The sequence below is a fragment of the Camelus ferus genome, chromosome 12 (assembly GCF_009834535.1).
Source record: "Camelus ferus isolate YT-003-E chromosome 12, BCGSAC_Cfer_1.0, whole genome shotgun sequence".
Taxonomy (NCBI): domain Eukaryota; kingdom Metazoa; phylum Chordata; class Mammalia; order Artiodactyla; family Camelidae; genus Camelus; species Camelus ferus.
The window spans coordinates 40,832,140-40,844,868 of NC_045707.1; the positions used below are offsets into that span (position 1 = coordinate 40,832,140).

General features: G+C 34.7%; 1 protein-coding gene across 4 annotated transcripts in view; it reads left to right on the forward strand.

Annotated features, from left to right (window-relative positions):
- The first annotated feature begins 176 nt into the window (after positions 1 to 176).
- Positions 177 to 12,729, forward strand: part of WASHC3 (WASH complex subunit 3) — a 44,029-nt gene continuing 31,476 nt past the window's right edge. Inside the window, exons 1-4 of one of the 4 annotated variants that reach the window (XM_014560375.2) lie at positions 177 to 339; positions 901 to 999; positions 9,222 to 9,287; positions 11,102 to 11,209. In XM_014560375.2, the coding sequence (XP_014415861.1) occupies positions 289 to 339; positions 901 to 999; positions 9,222 to 9,287; positions 11,102 to 11,209 (324 nt within the window). In that variant the 5' untranslated portion in view covers positions 177 to 288. The remainder of the gene's footprint in view (positions 340 to 900; positions 1,000 to 9,221; positions 9,288 to 11,101; positions 11,210 to 12,729) is intronic. The other 3 variants (XM_014560374.2, XM_032493498.1, XM_006186047.2) reach the window with 3 other exon arrangements.

The following is a 12,729-nucleotide window of genomic DNA, read 5'->3' on the forward strand; positions in this document are numbered from 1 at the left end:
TTTGACCCCCTTTTAAGATTTTGCTAGAATCACAGCCTTCCTCCACCCGGCGCCCCTCGTTGACGTCACAATATGGAGCTAGAACTACCAATCCCAGAATGCGTGCGAAGGGGGCGAGCTCTTGGTGAGCCGCCGAGTGATTGGCGGGCGGAGGCGTTTCCTTCCGGCGGGGAAGGCCCGGGAGGAGGGGACTAGGGCCGGCGGTCAGACGGTGTTACCCGGTTGGGCGGGCCGGCCGGCCAGGCAGGGGTTTGTGGGTGAGCTTTGGGTTCCCCGCCCGCTGAGGAGATGGATGAGGATGGGCTTCCTCTCATGGGGTCAGGCATAGACCTGACTAAGGTTTGTAAAAGATGGAGTCGAACTTCGGCGTCCTGGGAGGAGGATGGGGAAGGGAAGTCAGGTTCCCAGGGAGACCCCTGTCTCTCTCTGGCCAACTCTGGCTCTGGGCCTGTTTTCCACTGGCCTCGGGAGGGAGAGTCCCACAGTTCCCACCTTAAAGAGAGGTCTTTCCCGAGTTGTCTATGGAGGAGGGTGGGGGGAGGAGGAGCGTGCCTCTCCCAGCCTTCGCTTCCTGGCTCACGAGTCCCTATCCTCAAGGGTGACCGCTGGCAACACGGGCCGGTTCCGATCTACTGCCTCTTTTGTTCGGCCCGTAAGTTTTTCATGTTTTTAATGTACGTTGCCTTTACCTTCGAAATTTCACCCTCGTGAATCCAGAGCCCATTCTCAAACTTTGCAGCCTCTGCCAACTTTGACATCCCACCCCCACAGTTTAGGAAAACAAGTTAATGACTTCGCAGTACTTCCAATAAACTCAGACTACACTAGCGAAACGCCCCGAAGGGGATCGCACGGTTACGTTCCTCCTGTACGGATCATGTTTATTTTTACGAAACACAGGTGCCAGCTATTCAACAGAAAAGAACGGTGGCATTTCTAAACCAATTTGTGGTGCACACTGTACAGTTTCTCAACCGCTTTTCTACTGTTTGTGAGGAGGTAGGTCCTGTGATACTGGTTTAATGAGTAGCGCAGTAAACAAGAATTACAGTCTATGTATTCATGTGCCATTACCTCTTGTCAGCCAGTTGTTAGGTTAACATACCTTAAATCCTCTTTGATTCTTACTGCCTTCATTCCTGCAGCCCACCTCTGCTGAATTAATTTTCTACCTTTGTGAGATAGTTCAGTGAAGCTTATTGTGATTAAAGAGAAAAAAAGGAATTCCAAAATTTCACATTTAAAAACATTTTTTTATTTTGAAATTGGTTAGAGATTTACATTTTAAGTATATATTGTTTCAGTTTATATTAAAATTACTGTACATTGCTTGATCCAAAAGATGACTGGGGAGGTAGCCTAGAAACATAACTTCGGTACCAAATATCATTATGAAAATAAAAATACTTTCTGCAAATGGCTTGTAAAGTGAGGATTAAGTAACCCAATTACGGGTTAGGTACCAGATCCAGGGAACCATGTCTTTTAAAGAGCCTAAAAAGAGAATGGGGAGGAAAATGGGAACTATGTGTTGAAATTGGGTTTAAGAAAGAAGAAAAAGAACAAGGAAATAGAACAACAGTAGTCTGAAACGAAAAGGTGTTGTTCTTGCTCAGTTTTCTTTACCAGTTAAGGATCATGTCAAACCTTAGGGCTCCATTTTGGTGTCAAGAACTACCTGAGTGCTGAAGTTACTGTTCCCCATTTGACTAAGTATCCTCCACAATCAAGTCCTTGAATAGAGACTGTTCATAGAGGGATGGTCGTTGCCTAAAAGGTGTAGGAGTCAAGATTGTAGGCATCAGGGGCATTGTGTAATAGGAACAAGTTACACATACACACTTTATTGTTAAAATCATTGACTGTGCTCTGTCAGTAGACAAGAGTAAATCTCCACAGTGGTATGACAGTATTTCTCTGGAAGGTTGCAAATTCTACTTCACAAAAGTTCAGTGACCATAAAGCTAAATACACTTTCAGGGATGCTTTAATCAGAAATTAAAAGGATTTCACTAAGAAGTCAAGGCCTGCCTGCAGGAAATACCATGAGAATACCCCGAGACTTCCCAGTCCTAGCCAATCTACTTTTTTGTGCTATGAAGTATCTCCATCCTAGATGCATTGTGATTAACACAATAGAAAAGTTCCTGAGAAGTTAACTAGTAAATACCAATTTTTGTCAGGTGAATTATTGTTATGTTGAGAAGCTGTTATAAAAATCCTGATTAATCCTTCAAAATAAAGTAAATAACCCCCCCTCCAAAAAAAAAAGAAGAAAGGAGAAAGGGGGGGAAATTAGATAATTCGCAGTTGTGTCAATTAAATAGTATTCAGTTCATTCTGTCTTATATATAATATAAGGTAGAGCCTCAGCATATGTTTTTTGTTAGATATATTATTAATAAAAATTGGAAACGTTTCACTTACATAAGGAAAACTATTTTCACTTGTATAAGATTCCTTCTGTTGTTTTTGTCTAGTTGTCAAAAATCTCTTCTGCCTTCCAAGACAAAAGAAATTGGAATATGATATGATAATTGATAGAGTAAGGGGGTTCAAGTAATATATTGTATCTGACAAGCCCAGAGACTAGGTGCTTGCTTCAAGGGGTATTATCTTGTACAGCTGCCTCTATAAATGGCAAGGAGACTGACTAAAAAGCAGTAAGCCTCGGATTTAGCCCTTCTCATTTTATACCAAGGTAGGGTGGAGAAGTATCTGGAGAGATTATTCCAGGATTGTTAGAGAAGGGCAAATATCCATCCTCATACTTCTCATCACCAGTTTAAAAAATAAAGCAAGCAACAACAAAACAGCTGGCAAACACATCTATGAAGGCAACTTGATTTAGCTGCCCTGAAGTGGGGATATTCCCTTACCCTTGTAGTGCTTGACAGTTTTCACTAGATCAAGTATAACAATAATTGTCTCTTGTTTGTTGATTGCTTGTGCGTTATCAAAGCCTCAGGATTCACTCTTTCTCCCCTTCTGTTCCACTTTCTACTCCCCCTACAACTGTTTGGACTATATCACTTTTCCCTAGTTCTTTCTTGAACTCTAGAAAAAAGTTTGTTGACCAAAAATCCATGAAATTTAAAAGTAGCTTATTGCCTTTTTCTCCTTAATGGATGATAATCTATGGTTGACTGTAACTCATTATTTACATTTCATATTTTAGCTTTTGGATATTTATGTCAGTTGTAGCCTGTGATGTGATGACAATAAGTAATATTGTGTGTTTATTCTGTGCTAGGCGTTGTATTTTTTTACATGTGTTTAATCACCACAGCTCAGCCCTTTGAGAGGGGTCTAATTACCCCTTTTTTAGAAATACAGAAACTGAGATGTAGAGAGATTTAAATCATTTGCTTAGTCATTCATTCATTCACTCACCATATATATGAGTACATAGTATGGATTGCTACAGTAGCTGCTCTGACTTGCCCACACTCACACAGCTAGAAAGTAAAAGAGCTGGGATTCCAACTCTGATCTGTTAACTAGAAAAAACAGAAATGTCTCAGTCTTCTGTTGTATTGCACCATCTGATCTGAATAAGAGGCATGTTTACATCATTTTCAGGTGAGAGACTGCAGTGTCTTCTTTATAGCTACTTCAAAACTTAGTTTCTTAATAGATTTTTTGTTTAAGTTTCTGCTATATAGCACAGGGAACTATGTTCAATATCTTGTAATAACTTGTAATGAAAAAAATATGAAAACGAATATATGTATGTATATACATGACTGGGACATTGTGCTTTACACCAGAAATTGATACATTGTAACTGATGGTACTTCAATTAAAAAATAATAATAATAATTAAAAAAACAAATAAAATTAAATTTTAAAAATACCAAAATTTAGTTTTTAGATTCATATTCACTTCTTTGCTATATTATGTCCATTTGATGTGATGTCTTTTTTGGTATGATAAATTCCAAGGATATAATATATGTGTTCAAACATAAAGTGCCATTTTCTCCTGAGTAAAGATCAACGTAGTTTTTCGAAATGAGTTGTAATTTGTTAATAGTACCTATTACACCTGAGGTCCTTGTTTAGCTAAACCCTTAAATAAGAACCAAAATGACTACATTTCCCTCAATGAAAAATGAACCTCAACTGTTACTTTTTGAACTGGAAGTGAATTGGAGGAAGAAGAAAACCTGGTGGTTTTTATTTTTTGCCTTTTTTGGTGTTTTTTTTTTTTCCCACATAATCTTGTTTGAACCAAACCCAAACTGTATCTTCAGTCACAGCTGAACTCGAACAAGAATTAAATTTGAAACAAATTTCTAGGATTCTCTTCATCAGTAATACTGGTTTTAGAGTTCTCTGATAAAGAGAAAATTGAAGAACTTATCTTTTTAAAAATTTTCTGGTATCAGGCTACTTTGTAACTCTTCTAATAACTCTTCTAATGAATCAAGGTAGGAGAAAAGTTAGAAGACAGAGAAAGGAAAGTAGTTGAATCAGACCCAAGTTACAAAGTTACTTAGGGTCATTGCTTCCTTCACAAATCTCCTATAAGCATTTCTATTCTGGTCCTAATCAGCAAAATCTTATGGTAGTCTGCTGGGACCGAAAATTTAAAAAGGGAAGTAGAGGAACAGTGCAAGTTCTATGGATATCACAGATAAAACTGAGCAGAAATTTAACATTACTGTGATTTTTGAAGTTAAAGGTACTCTATAAACAGGGCAATTACATGTATTATTTTGACTCAGACTTGTAACATGCCTAGAATACTGGGGTTTTAGTCATTTTTTAAATGTTCTTAAATGTTTCTTTTTTCAGAAAAAAAATCTTTAATTACAGGCGTAAGTGCTGAGAATCTTCATATAGCCTAAAAATATTTACAGTGCTTATCTTTTACATGCAGTTTTTAAGCCCACCGTCAGATTTAACCTTCAAGCAAATAATGTTTTGTTTAAAACTATTTACTCCTACAACTTTTACAACTGCTTTTATAACTGCTGGCCTTAATTGTCGGATGAAGCTTATTAAACCATCAATTGCTTCCCTTTCTGGCTTTGAGGACATAATCAACCCAAAGTGATACACCAGGAGATCCATTATTTTAAAATACTGCTGCTCTTTTAGAGAACTGGATATGCGAATTAGATATTGCAGTATTTTTGTTTCCACCTTCAACTGTTAACCCCATGTTTCTTCTTTTGTCTTTCATTTGAATAAAATGAAATGCCTTAGGAATAGGTGAGTGATGCATTAGGAAGTTTGCGGTTTATCTGACCAAACTTCTGGTACCTTGTAAATTCCCCCGTACTCCCAAATCAGGGTATTTCAGATTTGCTTTAAATCCTTATAAAGAGGACGGTTAAATGGATGGGAAAGACTGTTACCTTTCTATTTCCTCCCTGCTGAAACTTTCAGAAGTGGAGACAGTTACCATTATTGATCATGTTATTTATAATATATCTGTAGTCATCTACACTTCAGTGGTTCTCAACCAGGGGACGTTTGGCAGTGTCTAGAGATGTTTTTAGTTGTCACAACTGAAGAGTTTTTGTGGCATTTAGGAGGTAGAGGTCAGAGATTCTGCGAAACCCACAGGATAGCCCCTCAGAACAAAGAATTATCCAGCCCAAAATGTCAGTAGAGACAAGGTTGAGACCACCTGCTTTATGGTGGTCTGGGAGTTGTAGAAGGAAAATGTGGAAGACATAAACAGCTTAGAAATGAGCTTCAGCAACCCATAAATGAAGTCAGGTGTATTTTGTCAAGTGACACTGGCTTTCTAAGAAGTACGTATTTATATATGTTACAACAGTGATTACATGAGAACAGACTCAAAACCTGTTATGCTGAATAATCTTTGAAAAGCAGAGGTTCTTAATTGTGCCATGGATCCTTTGGCAGTGTAGTGAAATAAAGTTGATGTTTTTAAATGCATGAAATAAAATGTGTAGGATTACAAAAGAAACCAATTATACACTTTAAAAACTCAAAATTGTGGTACAGTACTGTGTCCTTTATTAAAGCATTAAATTTTATAATCCAGGTAGCATATTTAATATTTTAGACTCTCAAAAATTAGCTCTAGAGAGGATGGATAATACTTCTACGGATAATTTTAAAAACACAATTTGTTCATAACAAAGATCTTCCCTAGCCAAGAGAAAAAGCCTTCTGTTGATCTGATTTTGAGAAAATCATTTGCATAGTGGTTCTAAACTTGGGGTATGTGAACTTGGATGGGAAAAAAAATTATAATTGGATTTTTTTTCACCTCTAACTTAAATTGCACATTCCTTTAAATTTGATCAATAAAAATCATAGTAGTATTAGGACATATGACTTACCTATAGAAAGCACAGATCTTCTTTTAATTAAATTACAGTTGTTTCAGATTTCTTTATACTTTATTTACATGTTGTTACTATATACCAAGGATATTCAGGTAAATTATTACAAATTAAAATATATTGATTATTAGATCAATGTCTTTCATGCCTTGCATGAATAAATCATTCATATAATCTTGTTTTATTAAAAAACCAGGTCACTTCATTTTGGTGAGGTTTTGATAATAGTAGATAAAGGTAGGTAAAATGAGTTCCAAAGCAAAAGAGTGACATACCAGACAAATCTGCATTCAAAAAAATTGAGAATTACTGCTCTAGAAAGTATAGCTTTTTATCTTCCAAGCCTCTGTAATCTTCCTTGTCAACAAGTAGTTTTCCAAATAAACATTTTAATCCTTATTCCCTTATTTACTAAGACTTGTATTTCAATCCTTACCCTATCCTGTGTGAATTTTTGAGTATCCATTTAAGGACAATTTATGATCAAACCCTGAAAAATTTTTAATACATATGTTGTAGTAATTCCAGAAGAAACGTCTGTTTTAGGAAATTTGATTAGAAAAGTTTGATTCCCAGTATTTAGCACAGTAGCATCTTAGTTTTAGTGAGAAGTAGACTGATGCTTTATTAACTTGGAATAACAAAAATTACATTTATGTAGTGCTTGGGAATTTTACTTTTTTTTTTAGTTAACTAAGCTTTATTTTCTAGAGCAATTTTATATTCACAGCAAAACTGAGCAGAAAGTATAGTGTTCCCATTTATTCCTTGACACCCCCTCTCACCCCATGTATACAACCTGCCCGACCATCAACATCCCCCACCAACATGGTACATTTGTTACAGTCAGTTTGTTATAATCTACATTGACACATCACCCACAGTCTGTGGCATTATGCTTTAACACTGATCACCCCCTGTGGATTGAGTGCCCCTGAAGAAACACAGCTGTCACCCAAATTTGGGTGATGTGGCGATCAATGTGTAAACAAGATGAAATTCCTTCAAAAATAGTATCTGGATTTGCAGTGTTTGAGTTCAGATTGTTTTACTTAATTTTCTCATCTTTAAAATTGGCATAATAGTTCCTACTTCATAGACTTGGTGTGAGAGTTCAAGTGATATGTTGCATATACAGTTTAGCATAGCAAGGTAAATGCCCAAATGTTTACAGTGATGATGATTATTGCTTAAAAGTAGATATTTATATGAATACATGAAAACAGCATTAATTTTTAATTTATCTGTTTATTTTTCTGTGTTCACTTATTTTAATAAAACCAATTTATGCATTTTAAAATAAGTTAGAAATTATCACTCACTTTACAGATTAATTTGCTGTAGGATTTCTGCAGTTACTAAGCTTTTTTTTTCTTTTTAATATATTTTATTGAAATATAGTCAGCTTACAACATTGTGTCAATTTCTGGTGTACAGCACAGTGCTTCAGTCATACATGAACATACATGGATTTGTTTTCATAATCTTTTTCACCGTAAGTTACAAGATACTGAATATAGTTCCCTGTGCTATACAGTATAAACTTGTTGTTTATCTATTTTATATATAGTAGTTAGTATCTACAAATCTTGAATTCCCAGTTGTTCCCTTCCCAACCCTTTCCCCACCCCCGGTAACCATAAGTTTGTTTTACTAGGCTTCTTTAGACTGATTAAATTTGCCAAAATTTAATTTCCATGACTTTCAGTAAAACACCTGTAATTTGGAGAGGAATTTATCCATATGATGTCTTTATATTTACCTGTGTTTATATTTTCATAAAAGCCTTATGTGAACAAATCCTGGAACTCAAGATTAAACTTAGCTTTGAGTGCCATTAAAACTAGATTCTAATGTTTTCTTTATAAATTACATCTTTGTAGATATCAGGATGCTCATCTTAAAAATAAATGTCTTATGAAGAAGCACTAACTACTTTCTGGTTCTTTTCAGTTTTTTCCACCTCTGAATGTGGCCAAAATGACCATTTCTTGAGGTGTTAAAATTCTGCTTGAGTTAGTCAAGTTCTTGATAATATCCCAGAAAGCAATCAGAATGCTGTACATCAGCCAACTAGTAAACTGGCCAACTGCTCATAGACAGTGTCTCTGAATAATGTTTAGGATTAGGGAGTTTTAAATAAATGTTCTTACTTTTATTTGTGTAAGAGTGTGTGTGTGTGTGTATATAGATAGCTAATTTAATTATACAGAATAACTAGAGCATGGTAAGCTCTTGGTTCTGGTTTATCTTGGATTTTGATGGTAGGTTAATTCCTTTTGCTTTTAGTATTTTTTCTAATTTTGTATCTTTGTTTTAATTCTTTCCATCATTAACTACTCATCTTCCAGTTTCATCCTTTTTTACTTTACAAACTTGAAAAGTTTGGGTTCGGGACTAATTGTATATACTTACGTGTTTAAGTAATTTATAAAGGCAGATCCTGTGCCAGGCTACTTGGGGCTAACATTTATTCTTGTTTTCTGTGAAGAATTTCTTCATTCATCAACAAATAATTATGAGGCTCCAGTTAAGTGTCAAGTACTGTTCTTGATCACTAAGTGTATAGCAGTGAATAAAAAAACTCTGTCCTCAGAGTTTACATGCTGGTCCCAATGATTGATTATTGCTTTGATAACGAGTGTGATAATATTGAATATGCAACTTTTTCTTATCTGTGAATACAGTTTTATAAAATAACTGTGAAGCATGCTAATGAAGATAATAGAATACTTGAGTTCTCATTCTTGTGTAAATAAGAGAGTAATATATTAGAAAGTGACAAGTATTAAACCATAGTTATTATTATTTTCAAATCTGTCCTTCATTATCCTTGTTAACGGTTTGTTTTAATCAGATTTTATTCTTTTGTTTCTAATCTTTCTTTTCCAGAAGCTGGCAGACCTTTCTCTTCGTATTCAGCAAATTGAAACAACTCTGAATATTTTAGATGCTAAGGTTTGTATTTCTGAATAATTTATAGGATAAATTTTGCTCTACATATACCAACTTTCTCAGTCATATTTAACTTTGATTGCATTTAGAAATGAATTCAGTTTAGTTCCTGCATCCATTAGGTGGTACAGTGTTTCTCTTTGTTTAATTCACTATAATTGCAAAGGAAATGATATTCATTATGGACCATTAACTGAGTCTGTTTAAATGTACACATGGATTGAGATTTCTTTCATTATAATAATCAAAAGCATAATGTAACATGTTAACAGATTGAACTGTTACATAGTTTACTTCCTTTGATAGAAAGTTCACAATTGTCTTAATAGTAATCATTTGATAACAGTAAAAATTATATAAAACTTTAGATGCCTACAGAGCAAAATTTGGAGAAAATATCTATTTTTCCATTTTTAAATATATTAAATGCTAATGAAGAATACTAGTTTTGATGTCAGAAGTTACAAAAAGTAGCTAGCAAAAATAGGTTGTTTTGATTTGAAAGTGTACAGGTTATGTGTATTTTTCCTGTATATAAAATAATAGAGACACTAGTATACTTTTGTCCTTTTATCAAAAAAAATGATGTGAAAAAATATTTATTGAATATTTATGAGGTAGTGGAGTAACTAATACCTTTTAGCGTAAGGATCAGAGTGTCTAGTTTGTACTTTCTGCATCTTCCTGTAGACTTCAGCCACTATATTTCTCTCAGAGCATTTCTCTAGCTTAGAATTTAGGATACCTGGCCTTGAACATGTTCAAGATAGTCGCTTAGCAGGCATACCTGCTTGAAAATATTTGGACCATAGCCACAGTTCTAAACACTGTCATCAGTCAACAGTTCTCAATGAATATTGCTGCTTCAGATCTTATTACCATTGGTTTTTCATTATTCTTTATTAGGAATATGTGTCTTATTTTAATGTTTGTGAAATTCTTAAGTTAGTGTCCAAGGTCACAAGTTAAGTTACCATATGGGCAAGTTAACCTTAATTATTTCCATGGCCATAGAGTTAGTTAATCCCCAAAGTTAGCCAAACATTTGACAAATGTATACCATTGATACCAGGATGAAATCAGAAAAGAAAGTGTGCATGGATCTTGCAAATACCACCTGAAATACTTAACCACTGACAATATGCTCATCTTTTGTGTATGAAAAGTAACACATTTTAGTAACATTCAGTGATGAGTGTTTAAAGAAAGAAGAAAACAAATAATAAGCTGTATCATACATTAAAATGTACATTCAGTGATGAATGTTTAAAGAAGAAAAAATAAGCTGTATCATACATTAAAATGTGACAAGAGTTTTATTTCCCAGATTATTCAAACCTAAAATGTGCTACAGAGCGCTTTTTGGGGGTAACAATATGTTTAATAAAAATCTTTTTACAACAACTCTGTGAGGTAAGTTTTCTCATCCCCACTTTACAGATGAGAAAATTGAGGCCTGGGAAGATTTACACATGGTCACATTTTGTGACCTAAACCTAGGCAATCTGACTCCAAAGCCCATGCTGTCATTCCTTACACTAGGATTCTTTATACTAAAAAAAAATAATTCCTGAGAAAAGAATGGTAATAAGCTTAATTAGATTTGTGAGAAATTCTTCAGAAATTTATTTGTGAATGCCTTTCACTTTTAAGTAGTTTATGGCGTGGAGAATTTCAACCAAAGATGAGATTGTATAAACCTACTTATTTAGGCTTGAAAACTTAAGACAGCTGCTTAAAACATACACACACCTAGAAACTTAAAGTGTTTAAAGACCTAATATTTTCATATACCAACATTAATTTTCTTTTCTCAGTTGTCATCTATCCCAGGCCTAGATGATGTTACATTTGAAGTATCTCCAATAAGTGTCAGTAGTATCACAAACGAATCACATTCTGTGACCACTTCAGAGCAACCACAGGTAAGTATTTAAGTTCCAGGAAACATGAGCAGATCTTCTTAGTTGAACCAGATAGACCTAAGCAGCAGGTTTGAAGAAAGAAATTTTTTTTAATGTAAAACTCTGAGTGTAAAACATCTTAAAACCTAAAGATAGAAAATGAAGTTTGAAAAAAAGTTACTAGTTTTTCATTTTGTTATTTTGAAGGGCTTCCTGAAGTTAATATTTTCTTTGTCTATAAAAAAGAAAAGTGATCTTTTTAGAACTAGGAAAAATCTAGAATAAATTTATTTTTTTCAATTTTACTGTGGAAATTTTTTCTAAGATCTTACAGGAAGTGTACTTTTTAAATGTTTTATTATAAAAACTTTCAAATGTACACAAAAATAGAGTAGTACAATGAATACCCAAATGCCTACTACTTGGATTCACCAGAAAAGATTTTGCCGCAATTGCTTCATCTGTCTTTTTTGTCACTTACTGAAGTGAATCCCAGGCATCATGTTATTTCACCCCTATATAATTCCTTGAACATCTCTAAAAGCTCTGACATTTTTTGTATAACCACAGTGCCTTTATCATACACAATATAATTAACAATAAATTCCCTGGTAGTGTCTAACCCCTTGTTACTCAAAGTCTGCTCTGTGGACCAGCAGCATGGGCATCGCCTGGGGGCTTGTTTGAGATGCAGGATCTCAGGTTCCACCTCAGACCTACTGAATCATAATCTGCATTTTAACAAGATCCCTATGTGGCTTTTGGAATTTAGAGATCCTGATATAAGAAATACCAGTTGTCTAAAAAGGGTGTTTGGGAAGTTGATTTGTTCAAACCAGCATCCTAGTAAGGGCCACACTTTATGTTTGGTTCTTGTGTCTTAATGTTCATTTATGCTCTGCATAAATTTAAATTTTGTATTACTTTTTATTTCAAGAAATAAAAACTCTTCACTGTTTAAGAACAGGTTGCCTCTAGTGACCTCGGTGAGATACTAAAATTCAAAATAAAATAATCTCTGAAATAGTGATCTACCAAGTAATACTGAACAAGCAGACAGACTTCCTACCCAAATGGAATTCTGCATTTGTACCTGGAGGTAAATTTCACAGGATATTTTTTGGATCGTGATGGTTTTGATAGTGATAGTAATACCTAACATGTGAAGAGTTCTTACTGTGTATGAGGCATATTAAGAGCTTTTTGTAAGTTAAATCATTTAATTCTCACAGCCACCATATGAAGTCAATACTGTTATCAGTCCTACTTTACAGATATGTCAAAGGAGGTACACAGAGGTTAAGTAACTTTCTGAAAGTCAGTAAGTGTAAGAGCTGGAATTTTAACTCAGGCAGTCTGGTACCAGGAGTCCTAGCTCTTACCTGCCACACTACACTATCTCCAGCACCTGTGCTGAATTCATTTAACTTTGAGCACATTTGGTGCAAGGTCCTGTGGGAGGATCCTTATATTTAGATATACGATATATTTGGAGAAAGAATTAGATGACTCTTTACTTAACAATTAGTTATTAGAAAATG